This window comes from Falco punctatus (genome assembly GCF_963210335.1).
Source record: "Falco punctatus genome assembly, chromosome: 8".
Taxonomy (NCBI): Eukaryota; Metazoa; Chordata; class Aves; order Falconiformes; family Falconidae; genus Falco; species Falco punctatus.
This window is the reverse complement of record NC_137588.1, coordinates 55,503,036-55,520,122: the sequence shown is the minus strand read 5'-3', so window position 1 is coordinate 55,520,122 and position 17,087 is coordinate 55,503,036. Positions and strand designations below refer to the sequence as shown.

Sequence of the window (17,087 nt, the reverse complement as noted above, 5' to 3'; positions counted from 1 at the left end):
GCTGCCAGAGCCTTACTAGGCAGAACCTTGACTCAGTGGACAGCACCACATTCCTGCCACAGGTGCTTTGCCAGCACTAACACACACCAAGGACCTCCATTCACAAGGATTTTATTTTCCAGTAACAAACAAACAAAAAAATAATCACACAGACATGAATACGGACAACAAATAAATTAATGTCAAATGAGAGACTGATTGCCAAGGTGCAAATGAGTAGTGACTGAGAATTGGTTGGGTGGGAGACTTTAAACACATCATTGGCAGTGCTGTTGAAGCTTGAGAGGAAGCAGAGCCACAAAACATGTTTCTTCAGAGGGGAGAACGGCTAGCCAAGTGAGCCAACCCTGCCTCTCTTGCCAGGAGGAATGTTTAAGGCAGCAGAAACCCCAGAGCTCAACAGTTACCAGCTGTTAAGTAACTCCTGTGTAATGTCCTGGCAACAGAGGAGCTTCCAGTACCAGATGCCAGGCTGCTGCTGCCACTTTGCACCACAGAAAGCCTGCTGCTGGCTGAGGGAGCTCTGCAACACAATCATGAGATCAAGAGAGAGACCGGTTTGCTACAGGACAGGTGAAGACTGCAGAGCAACACTGTCTATAATGCTTAAGGGATTAGAAGGTAGCCAGGGGTTCCTTCCACTTTTCATGGAAGCAGGTGTTAGCTGTTCCCAATAACCAGTTCTGAACTAGGCCAAAAGTTACATACATCTGTATCATAGCAGGAAGGAATGTTTAGCCTTGATCTGTCCTCAGTCCTCCCCCAGACCTGCAAAATGCATTTAATGCTGACGAAACAAAAAACCCTACTGAGAAGTGCCCCTGACATCTAAAACACTTCATACAGTATGATAGGAAAAAAAAACCCCACAAATCAGGCAGCACCCAGGGTGCCAGAACATCTGTAAGCCTGTTGTCCAGGAGAAGGCAGGGCAGTGTTGTTTTACAGAAAAAAAAAAAGAGAGGATGATTACTTGGTTCAAGCTACACCAGCTCCGGTCATTTCAATCTTTTTGGAGGAACATAAGGAGCTGGAAAAGATGTTCTTCCTCATTACTGCCAAACCCCATTAGATTCTGCTCCCTGCCTTTCATTAAAAGTATCTTAGAATGGTCACTGCTCACTTTTCCTGTAAAAAAATTCCAAGAACAAAGTACTAGGTGTCAAACTATAAGGTCACACTGGACAGTAAGGGAGTGCCACATTTAAAACTGACCCACCCCATTTGCAGAACAGCTTCCTTCTGGCAGTTAAGAGTCCAGTTTTCAGTCCTTGCTTGTTTTCATCATTTTCTGCTGGTGTTCTGTATACACCAGACATAATCACTGTCTTCCTGAGGGTACTTCAGCACTGAGCAGGACAAGAGAACCAGACTACAGGTAGACAAGCCAGCCTGCTTGCACATGACATGCAGTCCTGTCCCACAAAACGTGGTTCAAGGTTTTATGGTGGTGTAGTATACAAGGAAGCACATCTAGTGCAGCCTAGCAGACCTAACTGGTAGGGATAGAGCAGACAGGACGGTTACATTGGTTTAGTACTAGTGCAGGAGATTTTTCCAAGACTGGCTTTAGGAGGACAGTCACAACAGTTTCCTTTTCTGAGATGAAGAGCTGGAAGGGAGACTTCCATATTTTACTGCAGCACAATGGGACAGAGAAGCAGAGCCTAAGACACCCTGTAGCCTGCTAAAGACACCAGAAGCATTCTTCCTAGAACCCGGTGGGAGTGAGCACATTTAGATCCCGAGGTTTGATATTATGGGAACGTGGAGATTGTTTCCTCCCTTCTGTGACTGGAATGTCCATTTTGGGTGGCTTGAAGGTAACTGGATCCTCTGGCATCCTAGTAGCCTGAGCACGCATCAGCTCCATTGGGGATGGCTTCTGGGCACCCTTATAAGATTGGATGGTAAATCCTCCTGATAAAAGGAAAAAATCACAGGAAGTAAGAGCTAGAAAAATTAGCCAAGTGCTTTTTTTCCCCACTGCTGCCAGGAGTAAGCAGTGTCACAGATGCCTGACACTGCAGAAATCCCACACAAGACCCAACAGCTTCATGTCATCAAAAGTATATTCCACATCAGTGGCTGGCACTTCCAGTTCTGGTTCCACCAGACATCAGAGGAAGAGTAAAAAGTGTCACCTTCACACCCTGCCCTTTTACTGCAGCTCAGTGCAAGTTATTTCTACTTTCAGATCCTTGGCATAGGTTTTACCTAACTGCTTTATATTCAGGCACAGAAAGATGAATAGCACACATTCACAAGGTGGTCCTAGAAAGTAACAAGACAAGCAGGATAAGGCTCCAGAAATATCTAGCAAGTCTGTTGTATGACAGGTCTCCCCTAGATCTTGCAGGGCAGGAGATTTTAGGCGACATACCTGGATCATTGGCAGATTTCTGGATGGCTTTGGGTCCAAAAAAGCTCCATCTTTCAGATGGCAATTTGTCCCCACCAGCTTCTATGCCAAAGTCTGGGCCAGTGATAGAAGTAGAGGATCCCTGACTAAACCAGCCCCTACAGAAAAAAAATAATAGAGATGTATAGAGCATGAGAATGAAATACTTCAAGTGGCCCCACCATGCCAGGAACTTTACATGTTGTTATCAGGGGGCAATTTAAACAATTTGAATAGGTTTGTTACAACCCAAAAGGAAGATATGTATGCCCAAGTTGCACAATCTTTCAGCATTTGGATCTGTCCAACACCAATCCATAGCAGGCTCTGAATTTCATCCCTTAGACAATCCCTCACTGGATACCAAAGTTATTTGTAGCAGCTCCCACCTCAGCAGCCTGTAGGAAACCAACAGAGGCAGTGTCTGCCAGGAACAGAGTACCTGTTTTTATGCTTGGGAGAAGCGTGGGGAGTGCTGCTTGGAGTAGACTGAGCAGAAGAAGTTTGTCTGTCATCTTTTGTCATCTCTCCAGTCTGCATTTTTAGCTTCTGTTAGGAGAGGCAAGAGAAACAGAAGCAACAGAGCCAGTTTTATTGTCAAAATTAGGCAATTGTTTATATCACAGGTGATAAGGATTTAAGTGTCACTTCACCTAAAGTTATACCCTGTATTACAATACTTGCATACACCCCTTTCTTTCCACATCAGATAAGCATTTTAGAAGTCCACTATACTCCAGACACATTCTCCAGGCTAGAAGTAAAATAACACCTATTGCTCACTCTGCAATTCAAATTCACTACCCAACAGTAATGCACTGTTTCCATACCAGATTCACAGGGATGCTGCAGACGTAGCAGAGCTAGCTTATGCATCTGTTCAGCTACCTAGTAAGTCAAAATGCCACAGCAAGCATTTGTCTCCAGCACTTTTCAGAGCAACAAAGCTTTTCGGAACCTCAAGTTCTCTAGTAAGGGTTAGACCAGACCTCACACAGAAGGTACAAGGTCTAGGAGTACCAGACCTTGAGAAGTAATCCACATAAAAAGTATGGCAGCACCACTCTAAGATGAACTGCAAGTGAAGACTACCCCTGGCCATAAAATGAACAGGAATCGGGTGTATGTGAACCAGGTTATTAAAAGTCAGACAGCACAAACTGAACTTTGAAGAAGTCACTTGAGGGCAGTTACAGTTCAAACACCAGCTACACAGGCACCTTCTCAGAAAGCTTCCTGTGGCTGCCCAAGCCACACTAACGCAATTCACCAAGACTGTTACTGAAACTTTGACCTTGGGGGAGTACACTTGGCAAGTTCACTATTAAACTCCAAATACAAGGTTACTGTGGGCAACTGAGCTCATCAGAAATATGTTGGTTCAAGACCTTTGTCTTTATTTCCAGTACGAGGCAAGCCCAATCTCATCTGCTAACTTCCCCATCAGAAATGCACAGTTTACAAGTTCTCTCCGGACAAACAGGTACAACAGTCAACTGCAGGGCACCCTTCAAAGGTACAGCAAGAAACCAGAGCCTGTGTAGGCTCACTTGGAAAGACAACTGTGATTGACATGACTGTGGGATGACAGATTTTCAGTTTCAAAACTATAAAGGCTAATGCTAACTTTAAAATATATGTGGGTAACTTTTTTTACACAATGAGCTAAAAGCCTTCAAAGAAAGCAATTTAAGGAGAGTCCTAGCAACATGCTCCAAAAGTTATGTCGCCAGTTAAGCTAGTACACAACCTACATGAAAAAAGCCAATGCAAAACAAGCCTTACGTGGACTGCCTCAGCCACTCTGTGATACTTGGTCTCCTCAGTAGTGAGGCCTTTGTGGGGAGTGTAGCCAGCATCTCTCAGCCCTGCCTGCTGCTCGAAGCGCTGAATGCTCTCCTGAGTCTGCTCTGGAATGGACAAGAGCACATATTCACACACAAATGCCACCACAAGCAGTTCTAGCAAACAAAGTTAAGCAACCAAATGCAAGACTTTTTTCATCATTCATACATACATGTTGTGATGAGTTGACAGAGGCAGCAAGATGAAGCTAATGAGATCTGAAAACTATCCTGAGTCATAGGGTGAAGCCAGATCAACAGCTATTTGCCCCAAATCACCAGACGTATTACAAATGCAACACTTGCAATTAAGCCCAGCTCAGCCAAGAAGCTACATCACTCCTAATCATAGTTTCCTAAATCTAGGAGACCCCAATAAGCTGGACATTTTAAGTGGCCACCTAGATTCAAGGGAGTTTTTTTGGCCAACAACAACAAAAAAATTAAGTCTTCTGAAAGACTGCCCACACTAGCTGATTTGACAATCACAGCCTTACAGAACAAGCAGTAAAGACTCCCAGTGATTCTAGTTTAGGTAAAAAGCTTGTTCAGCCAAATACAGAGCCAACATCCAATACACTGATATCAACTTCAGTTCTGAAAGATGTAAGTACTTCCCATGCACAACCCCTGCCCCTTCCCAGCATAAGATGCTCACTCCCTCATGGAATAAGAAAAAAGTCAAAATGAATTAGAACACAAAAAGATTACTAGAAAAGCCCAATGTATTTTTTAAAACAGGTAACACTTCCCATGTCAGTAACACTTGCAAGGATAGCACTGTATGTATGAGAAATCTAGAGGACCTTTGTTTATTTCCAACTTTTGACTGAATGTTCTTCCTGGGAGGTATAGAATGGTGCTCCTTATTTACTGCACAAAAACATTTTTAGGCCATCATGGTTTTAACTAGATTAGCATTTTATCATTAGACTACAACAGGAGATGCTTTCCAGAAAGTCCACATTCTGGATATTCTTTTCTGATGCACTGGTTATTTCTGAGCCAAGACTGAAACAAGTTCAAACGTATAGCTATTCCAAAATGCTCGTCTGAAGATCTAGACCTCTCTGGATGCACAGCTTGGAGGAAAAGACAAAGCTCAGATCCCAGCTGCTAAAAGAAGAGGCAGCAGGAACAGATTAACACATGAATAATTCTTCCTGTTGCAAATGGGCATGTCTTCTCCACAAACATAACTGACCTAATTTGATTTTAAAGCATCATGACTTGAGGTTTGTTTTTTTTTTTATTTAAGTGTTACTGTTAGCAAGACAGCAGCTGCTGCTGCTATTAACATAAATGCTAGCAAGTGCTCCATTAGCACAGTATGTCAGCTCTCCAGACTGCTTTGGTTAATTTTAGAGCTTTACCTGTCATTCAGAAATAGCAAGTTAATAAGCAAACATGAAGTAGCAGCAGCTGCCACCTCTGCACTCCAGCAACAAGGTGGCATGGACTGCAGCAGTCTCCTGTCAGGAGATAATGTACCCTGCACTCCTTCCTCATCACCCACCTCCAGCACCTGGAAACACAGAGGCAGTCAGATGTGATCTGTTCCCTAGTTCCTTGCTTCCTTCTAGAAGCATCCTCCAAAGAACCCTCACACAGCTCAAGAGCAAAGTAGGTCTGAATCCACAAACCATCCAGGAACTCTGGTAGTTACCCTGAGGCATTAGCAAGCCAGAGCACTCATGTGCCCACACCTCATTAGCCACCACATTAGAGGTGAGAGCTCTTACTTGTAATGAGAGAGTTCATGATGATATGAGTGGCCTTGGCCTTCACCACAGGCACCTTGTTCACACTTTCAGTGGATGATGACGGAGTTATGACAGGTGCATTCATGTCGGCATCTCCCTCCTCAACCTGTGGAGAAGAAGCAGGGTACAGTTTAAGATGAGAAAGTATCTCATCACAGGACATATCTCTTAACTACTCAAATGAGACACAAGGCCAAGGTGCTCCAGCAGCTATCCTTCATCCCACGGAACAAGCACATGCACTGTTCTCACTACAGCCCAGGCATGTTTAGAGCTTGAACCTCATAATTCTTAGCAACGAACAAGCAACTTCACCCCACATTTGAAAACCCACCAGGCTCAGGGCCAACAATTTTTCAGTCAAAGTACAAAAAGGTCAACAGGAAAGAAACCCTAACATATCTACTTCCATTCTCATAACTGCAAATTGGACTTCAAGGTCAACTGAGCAAGAACTCTTCCACAGACAGCTCAGAAACACAAACTATTTACAGAATGGCAGTCACACAGATTAGACACTGGTGTTCAGATCTGGTTTCCCCCCTATTCCGTTTATCAGTTTCTTGCTCAGTGTGTCTAGTGGTCACATCTCTACCACTGATCACAAGACCCTAGCAACAAAGGACTAGACAACAAACACTAGAAAACAAGTAATCCTGTGAAATACAGACTTCCTCCTCCTAAAACACGAGTTACTGCTCCCTGACTGGCCAGTTTGCTTTTTGTGCCAAACCACAACTTAAGGTTTTCTTCCCTAAGAAAGATTTTATAACAAAGTGAGGTAAAAGTAGAGGTTAAACTCAAATGGACACAAGAGTTGTCTACTTCCATTCAACAACATTTAACTTCAATTCCAGCTCAGAAAATAGCCTCAGTTTGAAAGAGCCGGTCTTGCAATCAAAGCATACCCACGGTCATTCCATAGAACAGTCAGAGTCAAAAGGGACCTTCAAAGGTCATCTAGTCCAGCCACCTTGGTGCAGGCAGGGACACCCTTCACTAGACCAGGTTGCTCAAAGCTTCATCGCAAGTGACTCTGAACACTTCCAGGGATGGGGCATCCATGGCTTCTCTGGACAGTCTGCTCTAGTGCCTCACCACCCTCATCATAAAGAGTTTACACCCAGCCTAAGTCAACCCTTCTGCTCTGGTTTTACTGCGCCAGGTTACAGCTTGCAGCTTTTCCCATCCATAAACGCCTGCCATAAGCGAGGAGGCTCCCACAACATGCCTCCCTCAACCACACTGCAGCATTCCCACGACAGGGCCTGGCAGCAGAACCGTGCCCTGTCCCCAGCTCCTCCGGGGCCCAGCAGGTCCCTGCTGCGGGGGGGGGCAGGGGGCAGCAGCCGGACCGGAGGGCTGCCAGGGCCGGGCTGCAGCGGCACCGGGACACCCGCCAGGCCCAGGCCCCGGGCCAACCGGCCGGCCCGCACCTTCGAGAGCTCCTGGTACTTGCGCTCGGGGATGACCGGCTGCTTCCAGAGGACGTTGGCGCACAGGTCAGCAGGCGGCGGCGTCATGGGCGCCGTGTCCTCCAGAGCGTCGTCGTAGCTGAAGGCCCGCCGCGGCACGCCGATGGGCAGCGACATCTTGCCCGGGCGGGCCCCGCCGCCCTGCTCCAGCGCTGCGAACAGAGAGGGCAGCGCTCAGCGCCGCCGCGGCCTACCCGGGCCGGCGGGGAGCGCGGGGGCGGGAGGGGCCTTACCGGGAGCGTCCGGCTGCCGCGAAGTCATAGCGGCGGCGGCGCAGCGGCTCGGCTAAGGCTAGCGAGGCTGGCCGGGGGGCGGCGGGCCGGGGGGCGGCGGGCCGGGCGGTGCCATGGCGGAGCCTGCTGGCTCCCACCGCCGCCGCCTGAGGGGAGATGCAAGGGGGTGCGGTGCCGCGGGGGGAACTTATAGGCGCGCGGGTCTCGCGAGAGCTGGCCGCGGCGCGCGGGACACGCTGGGATGTGTAGTTGGTACCCGGCAGGGCGGGCGGTGCCGGGAGGAGGGGCGGGGCCTGGGGCAGGGGGCAGGGCCAGTGCCAGGAGGCGGGGCCTGGGGTGGTGGAACCGGGCCGGGGATGGGCCCTGCCGGTCCTTGGTGGCGTGGGTCCTCGGTGGCGTGGGGCGTTCTGCCCGGGGCAGCGAGCCCGGCCCTGCCCGCTCAGGAGCACCCGCCGCCCGCTCCTGCCCGCTCACACCCGCTGCCCAACGGCGCACCGACCCGCCGGAGGGGTGGAGGGGTGCCTGGCCCACCCATGGCGCCAGCAGCGGGGCTGGGGGGCCCTTGCCAGCCTGCTGCAACTGCCCCGCAGGCAAGGCCGCGGGGGGTCCAGGGAAGGGGCCCTGGCCCGGGGCAGGGACGCCTTGAGCCACCGGGGAGGATTAAGGACAACCGAGTCCCATGGGCGCCCGCTGTGCTGGGTGCTAGGCTGCTGGGAGGGGCGGGACCTAGGGGTGGCCCACGTGTCAGCGCCCCCGCTGCCCCCTCCCTCCCTTCCTCCCTCTCCCCAGCGTCCCTTCTCCCCACCATTTCTCCCTCTCCCCATCCATCCGTCCATCTCTCCCCCACCCCCCCGCTGTCGGAGCGGCCCCTTTAAGCGCGGCGCTGACGTCAGAGGCGGGCACAGCTGGCGCTGGCGCTCGGCCCACGGGCACAGCTGGCGGGGGCCGGGGCACAGCTGCGCCGCGGCCGCGCGCTGCCGGTGCCGCTGCCGGTGCCGCCGCCGGATGGCTCCGCCCGGCGCCCTCCGGGACCTGGTGCTGGCCCTGGGAGCCGTCGCGGCCGCCCTCGGCTCCCTCCTCTTCATCGCCTGGAAGATCTACTTCCGTGGCACCGGCACCGGCACCGACTGGAGCGGCTGGTGGGAGCGGGAGCTGCAGGAGCTGCGGGACCGATCTCCCCCCGGCGACGCGGTAAGGGAGGGTGGACCGTGGATCCTGGCCGGGACCCCCGGCCCATCGCGGGGTGAAAGGGCACAGGGTCGGGATCTCCCCGGGAGCCCCGATACCCGGAGTCCCTCACCGGGACCCCCACGAGCCCAGCACGGTGGGGATGGGGCAGGGGGTCGGGATCCCTCCTGGTTCCTCACTCCCCCGAGACCGTCGAGCTGAGGGATGGGCGGGGGGTCGGGATCGCCCCTGGGATGACCTGGAAGGCTCCCGATCACCAGCAGGATCCCTCTGATCATGTGGGGCTGGGGAAGGGGATGCAGGGTCAGGATCCCCCTGGGATCTCATACCAGGATCCCCCAGAGCAGGTCAGACTGGATTCTCCAGAATATTAGGCAGGATGATGGCCCTTGGGGACCCTCCTGCAGCCCATCCTGCTGAGGAAGGGGTCCCTCAGTCTGGACCACCCAAGGAACCCACTGGGATGGAGACAGGGCTCAGGGGCTGTGGGGGGGGTGCTGTCAGGACCCCTTGCTTCAAGGTGGTCCCTCACCCAGCTGCCTGAGTATGAGGCTGCGGGTCCTGGCACCGGCTCCCACCCACCCCACACCCTCCTGTGCCCCCGCAGCTGGACTGGCGGCAGGTGCTGGTGCTGGGGCTGGATGGGGCTGGCAAGAGCAGCGTCCTGCACTACATCTGCAGCCAGACAGCCAGGGAGCGCATCGCACCCACCCACGGCTTCAACTCTGCCCAGCTTTGTGTCGAGGGGCTGGAGATGGACCTGCTGGAGGGTAAGGCTGGCCTGGCCCCACCGTGTCCCCCCAGGGCTGAGCCTTCACAGCCCAGAGGGTCGCTCTGCCTGCCAGCACCATCCTGGGTGGCGGGAGCATCCCAGGTGATGGGAAGCCTGGTTCCCTGGGGTGCTACGGGAAGGTAGCAGCTCCACTTTACCCCACACCGGTGCCTAACCCTGCCTGTCTTCCACAGTGGGTGGCAGCCAGAACCTGAGGGCGTACTGGCCCCACTACCTGAGCCAGGCCCACGTGCTGGTGTTTGTGGTGGATTCGGTGGACAGGTCACGCCTGCTGGTGGCACGGCAGGAGCTGCACGCACTGCTAGCTGCAGAGCCCCAGCTGCCCCTGGTTGTGCTGGCCAACAAGCAGGTGGGTGTCCATCCATTCGTCCATCCCTGCGGCTGGCCCCGGGGCTGTTTCCAGTGAAACTGTTCCTCCACAGGGCCCCCGAGGCAAAATCCTAATACCCTAAATCCACCAACTCTTGCAAAATCTGATTTCTTGGGGCCTGTCTCCTCCAGTCTTCATCAGGAGGTGTGGCTGCTGCTACCAGTGCCCCAGCTAACAAGTTTCAAGAAAGCACCCAGGCAGCAGCATGCAAAATCCCCAAGGGGAAATACATTCCCCAGGCAGGTGACCAACTCATGCCTGGTGCTGCTTTCCATTAGCTTGTGCCAAAGTGACTCCAGTGCAAGAGCAAGGCAGCCCTGCCTGCACACGATCCCTGCGAGGACCGCACAAGCGGGACGGGGCTCCTGCCAGCTAGCAGCACTGCTCCTGGCACTGCTCCCCTCCTGAGCGGCTGCCTCTCTCCCTCTCAGGATAAGAGCAATGCCCTGAGCGCGGCAGAGCTGCAGGAGGAGCTGGCCCTGCACACACTCAGCGGCCAGCGGGAGTTCTTCCTCCTGCCCACCAGCGCGACCTGGGCCAGCCTGAGCACTGCCACCAGCGTTCTCCGCGTGAGAAGCCTGCTGATCACCCTGCTCTCCCAGCCCTGAGCCTGCGTGGGAGGAGATGGGCTCCCACCCCTGGCACTGCTCCTCTTCCATGTCTGCAGCGCGAGGATGGAGGCAGCTGGGTGGGAGCCCTGGAGCTCGGACTCGCTGGCAGCAGGCTGCTGGCCCTGGGGTGTTTGCTCCACCCCACAAGGTTTGGGGTTGAGCTGCAGCACGGCTGCCCTTGGGGAACACAAGCAGTTGGCTCTGCTCTCTGCTGCAGGGAGATGGCAACCACCTCCTCCAGTCTGGGAATGAAATCTCCCTTGGGATGGAAGCACAAGCACAGCTCTTACCTTCTGGTGAGTGGGAATGTGCAGCACAGGGCAGAGCCCCACATCTTCATGGCAGCCGTGCAGGATATTAAATGAATGGGGCTGAACAAGTGAGGCAGCCCTCTCACCCACTGGCATAGATGCGTCATCCCAGGAGGTAGGCTCTCCTTCCTGACAGACATGAGGAGTTACTGCTGGCACAGCCCTGCGCTGCTGCCCCGCCAGAACGGCGCACACTGGCTGCAATCACCAGCTGAGGCTGTCCCTCACCCTGCGGGGGTGAGCATGGTTCTTAATTCCCCCAACTCTGTATTTAAAACCCTGTTTAGGAGAGATGAAGGCAGGTTTTGGCCAGCCCTACACCCTGAACAGGGGTAAAAACAGACCATTTGGTAGGAGCTGCTCTCAGCAGGCATTTGTCCCCCTGCCTGGCCCTCCTCCCTCTCAGCTGCCCCAGGGAGAAGGGAAAGGAGCCAGGCTCAGGGACTACAGGAAGCCCTGCCTGCAGGCTGCTAGGTGAGGCTAAGGGCACTGGTTTCCGGAAAACCGATCATGGAAGCTGGGGAGTACATCAGGGAAAGGGGGTACTTGCTGGCCCGTCTCTGCTGTGAAACCTTTTGTACAGTAGCTCTTTCCTTTTGTCAATAAAAGAGGCTGATCACTCCGCACTGCCCTCCAGCTCCTTGTCAGGATAGGGATCCCCAGCCTGGTCTCCCAAGCTGCAGGAAGGAAGGTCACTTGCAGGGGAAGGAAGCAGCATGTGGCCTTGCTCCGGCCTCTGCTGCCTACAGGACAATCCACAAATCTGCTGTCCACTCCCCGTGGGCCCCCACCCCTGTTGCTGCAGAGGGTGACATGCCAAATACCCGTGTCCTGCGGGTTGGCACCGGGAGCTCTGCAAAGTTGGACTGCACCAAGCGAAAGCCCATGAGCCAGACATTCACACCAGCTTGAAGGAGTAATTTATTTTAACAAGGCAAAAGAAGGGCTGACCACATAGAAAGGGAGCAGCACAACACATTCAGTTCCAATGTCACAAACCACAGCCAAGTCTTTCATGCCTGGTTATAACTACCTCTAATGAAGGTCCTTTCCTCCATCACCAGAGGCTTTGCATAGCTCAACTTGAAAGGCACTGAGCCTGTAAGTAACTGTCACCTGTCTGTCAGTCCCTGCTCGATTTAGAAAATGGTCACATCAAGCCTGTGCTTGCAGGTAAACCTGATAAGAAAGAGCAGTCACTGCACGTCCATCTTTTCCTGCTTGAGTGATGCAATGAAATCCTTGTACTCCTCAGGATAGAAATTCTTGTACACGTTGATCTTTCTCTTGATCTGCTTGGGAGTATCCTGGTAGTAGTTCTTCTCATCTCGAGCCATTTCCTGTGACAAAGGAGAGGGTAAATCAGAGAAGCAGCCCCAAGAGTAAACATTAAACCAGCCCAGCCAAGCTCCAAAGGCACGCCCAGGCCAGTGCTTGACTCAGATGGGGATCTGGCCCAGGTTCAAAGTGCTGCTTCCCCTTAATAATCAGCTGAATGCGAAACAGAATCCAGGAGAGAGGATGAGCAATTCCCATCCTGCAGAAGATCCTGGAGTGAATTGCTCTGGGTGCTCCTCACTCCAGGACAGCCAGTACTTACCTTGTAGTTCTCACCGTGGTTCTGTATCATGTACCGCACATAGTCAATGAGGTCTCGTGAGAGCGTGTTTGACTTCTTCTCAGGTAGACTGGCCTCATATTCCATCTCTAGGCAGAGGACAGAGATACCATGAAGCAGGGGAGGGAAGCAAGCAGCACCTCACACGTCCCCAGCCTCTTCCTAAGATCAAGCCTGGTGGCTGCTGCAGCACAGCTCAGCTGCTTGCACACGCAGGGCTGCTTCCCAGCACGATTGTGTAGGAAAATGAACACGACAACAGCCCTCCGCATAGGCTGCAGGCCTTCAGGACTGTGCTGCAACTCCTTTCCAGCTCACACCACAAGGAGTGGAGCCTTTCTGCCCAAGCTGCAGAAGGTGACTGTTCAGAGCTGCTCAGCCTACCACTAAAAGGCGCAGGGTACTGCAGCCGCAGTTTCTTCTCACCCTGGTGCCACACGCCAGCCCATTTCAGAGCGACAAGAGCCCTCTTGGGGCTGCAGGTGGAAATGCTGCAAAAAAGGCAGCACAGGAATGAAAAGGAAATTGATGAGGACACACGAGAGAAGAGCTGCTGTCCTGGCTCAGCTCTGGCCTGGCTGGAACCCCCAGTTGACTGCCAAGGGGGCTACTCTTCCACAAGCCTGGAGAATAAGTAACCCCCTTCCCTGCCCCTGGCACTGCACAGAGATGAGAGACAAAATAGCCGACAGGGCCTTGGAAGAACCCCCAATCCAATGGCAGTGGTGCAGTTCAGCAGGAAACCTGCCAGGGCTGGAGGTGGTGAAGCGCTCCCTGGAGAGGACAGAAGCAGCACTGACCGTTCACCACGTAGGGCTTCCGCACTATTTTCTTTCCTTGTTCCCGTCCATCGCTTTCCACTTCCATCCCCTGTGTTAAATGAGGGACAAGGTAACTCAAGAAAAACCCATTTGAAAGAGAGCTGTGTCACAATCCATTGCTCCCAATACTCCAAAATGCTTATACAATGGCTGCAAGAACCAGGAAATCTCAGCCGGCTTAAGCAGAGCCTTATTTGCACCACTAAGATAGCTCGTGGGAAAGCCTGTTGCCCAAGCAATACTGCGTGAACAAAGACAAGGGGCAAACAAGGTCACTCCCGGTTCTTCTCATAAGTGTGATGTTTCCCAGGGCCACCTTTCGCCTGGAAGCACTGCCCACCAATGCAGGCAGACCCAGCTGGTGCTGCTGCACCAGAGGCTTTCTTTGTTATCAGAAGTATCTCAGCCACCGGATTTCCAACCCCACCTCTCTGGCAAGTCCCTGGAGACTGACTGACGTTAAAGTCCATTATTTCTCCGTATCATTGTAGTTTGTTCCCACGCCAGGATCTCGGCAAGAAAAGCATACCAATAAGGATAAGAAACCCATCCACCTACAGAGGCTGATCCAGGGCCACCTGCCCCGCGCTCCCAGGCAAGGCTGCTCTCCACACTGCTGTTCCCCAGCCCGGCTGCGTGTCCTGGGGGAGGCCTGACCTTTCGTCCCCCACGAAGGAGCAGCCCCAGCCGAACCCCTCGCCCTTCCCCAGCGGGGCACGGCCACACTTACCAGCAGCTTCTTCTTGGGGATGGGGACGGCCTTGTTGGGATCCTCGGCCAGGCCCATCTCGGCCAGGTTCTGCGCCACCGACTTGGACGGATCCCAGGCATGGCGGATATGCGAGCTGCGGGGGACAGGCACGGCCGTCAGGGGCTGCGCCCACCCCCACCCCACGCACACACAATCGTCCCCCAAGCGCCCACCGAGCCATGCAGCACCCGCCCCCCCGCCTCACGGCGGCGGGCTCACGACCGCCCTGCCCACAGCCCGGGCCCGCGCGTGGCCGCCCCGCAGCTCTCACCAGGCGATGCGCGGGGCGGCGCGGCGGCGGGCGCTGCGGTAGAGCCGCTTGCGATTGACGTTGTAGGAGTATTTGTGCCGCCGGTTCTTCCCCTTCGCCTTCGGCATGGCGGCCCCACGCTGCTGCCGCTACCGAGCGCCGGGCCGAGCCGCGCGGGGCGGGGCCGCGGGGCACCACGGGAAGTGTAGTCCCGCCCCCGCAGAGCCTCCCGGCCGGGGACTTACCGAGGACTACATCCCCCAGCATGCTCCGCGGCGGGGGCGGGGCGCGCGGCCATCCCGTAGCGCTGTCCCCATTGGCCGCCGGGAGAGCCGCTTCCGGGCTACGGCTGCCGGGGAGTGCGGCGGGTGGTCACCTTCCCTGCGGGCCGCAGCATGGCGGCCGGGCCTCCCCCGCCGCTGGAGCCCAGCCCGCTGCCGGTGTTCACGGAGGAGGGCTTCGGGGACAAGTTCCTGCGCAAGACCCGCGAGAACCCCCTGGTGCCTCTGGGTGAGGGGGTCGGGCGGGGAGTGCCGGTGGGGCGCTGAGGCGGGGGGAAGGGCCAGAGGGATGAAGCCCGGTGACCGGGAGGGCCGTGAGCAGTGGGGCGGCCCCTCCTGAGCCCAGAGCCAAGGGGCTGCCCTCTGGGGAGGCTGGCTGAGGGTGCTGTCTGACAAGCCAGCAGCGCTCAGGTCGGGGCGTAGGTGGGAAGGAGGCGGGAGCTGTTCCTCGCAGCCGCTGCCCTGCTCCACTGAGCTGTGCCCGTGGCCTTCTCCACAGGCTGCCTCTGTACGCTCGGTGTCCTGACCTACGGACTGATCAGCTTCCAGAGAGGCAACACCCGTCGTTCTCAGCTGATGATGCGGGCACGTATACTGGCCCAGGGCTTCACCTTTGCGGCCCTCCTGGGAGGCATGGTGGTCACAGCCATGAAATCTAGAAAGTGAAGTTGGACAAGACAGAAGCTGCGGCCCACGGGTGTGTACCTATCAACCTGTACCCCAGCTGGCAGGATGGATTCTCGCTGCAGATGCAGTTTTCTGAGAGACAGTTGTGCAGTCTTGGTGGAGCCAGTGCCAGAGAGGCTCTGTGTTCCAGAGCACTGGAAGCGCAGCTAATACACCTCAGTGATTAACCAGAAATTTGGGCTGTGGCATTTTTTGATTCCATGAGACCTAATGCTCCCACGACACTGGAGGGTGGGGCTCACTGAGGCTCTCCACTCCCATCAGGCCTCCTGTCCCAGCTTGGTGCTGTCACAGTCTGTTAAAACTGTGTCCTGTGTGTCAGAGTCTGCACTGAAGTGTGGCATTAGTCAGACAGTGAACCAGCATTTGAGAAATGAGCAGCCCAAGCAGGCAGGAACAGGTCTGTTTATGGCTTGATCCTGGCAGGACAGAGTTCATAAGCAGGAGGTGAGTTGTCTGGGGAGAATATATAATCTGTTTGGTATAACCAGTGAGTAATAAAATGAATTGCAGCAAGATTCTGACTGATACGGGCTTGCAGAGCATTGAGAAGCCAGAACAGTAAACAGTGTAGGAAGGAAAGGGAGCAGGCACAGCTGCTTTGGAGCTGTGATGATGCAAGCAGTACACAAGAGAGATAACTCCCTGTGAAAACAAGTTAGGAATTCACATTTCCAGAACAAGGCCTGGCCGCGTTCTCTGGGACACACTGCTGCTCCGGCTGGGGAGTCGGTTCCTGCGCAGCTCACAGCTTCATGGGAGCTGGACCTGGCTGCTGAGAAGTGCCCTGTTCCCAGAGGCAGCTGCACTGCCTGTGTCACCACAAACATTGTCATGGGTAGCTCCAGTTCCTGCAGTTGGTGTTGGATCGTTCAGATCGTACCGGGGGTGTTTGGTGAGTGAAGAGGCAGTGCTCCTCTGTGTCAGGGCCACAGAGCCAGGGGGACGTGGGGCTGTTGGCTCTGTTTGCTGCAGTGGTTTGTACCTACCAGTAGGCAGGGCCTATCTCTGTAGGGGAAGGGGGCACAGACACCCCTAACCGTGCTGCAGTGCATCCTCACATTGAGATGCCTGGGATGTTTCCAGGCATTGCTTTCTGGGTGTCTCCATGTTGGTGCTGCACCCCAGCGCCCCTGGCCTGCAGTGGCTTTGCAGCTTTGCTGAGCACACTGTGCCCTTACAAGCTTCTCTGGAGGACAGGCTGAGGGATAAACCCGCTTCTGCCCGCAAACAAGCACTTTGATTGTTCTGTCCAGGGAATTGTGCCAGCGGGCCTCAGCAAGGAGAGAGGGAAGGCTCTTGCCCAGCAGAGCTGACTTCTGAGATGCAAGGGTGGGGCACAAGCCATCGCCAGCTCGGAGCAGGGTGAGCTCCACCTTGGCACCAGGGAGCCCGGGGCCCTGCCCACCTTCCCTTGTCGGGTGCCTGCTTGGCACATCTTTCCCAGAAGCAGCCACTTTTGGCTGCCTCGACAGCACTTCCAGCCTGGCCAGCTTGGGGCAGGGGCGTGAGAGGCTGCTGAGGGGCAGAGCTGCAAGTGTGGTGCCCAGCAGTGTGGAGATGGGCACAGTGGGCTGGGGAGCAGCTCCCTGGGCAAAGAGCAGAGCCCTCTGATGCTGCTGCCGCTGCTGCTGCTCTGGCCTAACGCAAAGCCTGTGGCCCTTCCCCCTGCTCCTATTTTTTCCTGTAG

At 54.6% G+C, this 17,087-nt stretch overlaps 4 protein-coding genes across 4 annotated transcripts; 2 read left to right on the top strand and 2 right to left on the bottom strand.

Moving 5' to 3' along the window:
* Positions 1 to 95: 95 nt before the first annotated feature.
* KIAA1191 lies at positions 96 to 7,877 on the bottom strand. Its single transcript, XM_080398815.1, has 7 exons — positions 7,717 to 7,877; positions 7,445 to 7,635; positions 5,988 to 6,114; positions 4,187 to 4,311; positions 2,844 to 2,950; positions 2,384 to 2,520; positions 96 to 1,920 (listed from the first exon to the last, which is right to left on the bottom strand). Exons 1-7 carry the CDS (start codon positions 7,742 to 7,744, stop codon positions 1,712 to 1,714), a joined length of 924 nt encoding a protein of 307 aa, XP_080254941.1. The 5' UTR covers positions 7,745 to 7,877; the 3' UTR covers positions 96 to 1,711.
* Positions 7,878 to 7,900: 23 nt separating this feature from the next.
* Positions 7,901 to 11,611, top strand: ARL10 (ARF like GTPase 10). The gene is made up of 4 exons (XM_080398816.1): positions 7,901 to 8,907; positions 9,512 to 9,674; positions 9,871 to 10,046; positions 10,499 to 11,611. Exons 1-4 carry the CDS (start codon positions 8,722 to 8,724, stop codon positions 10,673 to 10,675), a joined length of 702 nt encoding a protein of 233 aa, XP_080254942.1. The 5' UTR covers positions 7,901 to 8,721; the 3' UTR covers positions 10,676 to 11,611.
* Positions 11,612 to 11,892: 281 nt separating this feature from the next.
* Positions 11,893 to 14,612, bottom strand: NOP16 (NOP16 nucleolar protein). Its single transcript, XM_080398820.1, has 5 exons — positions 14,451 to 14,612; positions 14,159 to 14,273; positions 13,408 to 13,477; positions 12,590 to 12,696; positions 11,893 to 12,329 (listed from the first exon to the last, which is right to left on the bottom strand). The coding sequence occupies exons 1-5, from the start codon at positions 14,555 to 14,557 to the stop codon at positions 12,186 to 12,188; spliced, it is 543 nt and encodes a 180-aa protein (XP_080254946.1). The 5' UTR covers positions 14,558 to 14,612; the 3' UTR covers positions 11,893 to 12,185.
* Positions 14,613 to 14,758: 146 nt separating this feature from the next.
* Positions 14,759 to 15,571, top strand: HIGD2A (HIG1 hypoxia inducible domain family member 2A). Its single transcript, XM_080398824.1, has 2 exons — positions 14,759 to 14,939; positions 15,210 to 15,571. Exons 1-2 carry the CDS (start codon positions 14,825 to 14,827, stop codon positions 15,374 to 15,376), a joined length of 282 nt encoding a protein of 93 aa, XP_080254950.1. The 5' UTR covers positions 14,759 to 14,824; the 3' UTR covers positions 15,377 to 15,571.
* Positions 15,572 to 17,087: the final 1,516 nt, after the last annotated feature.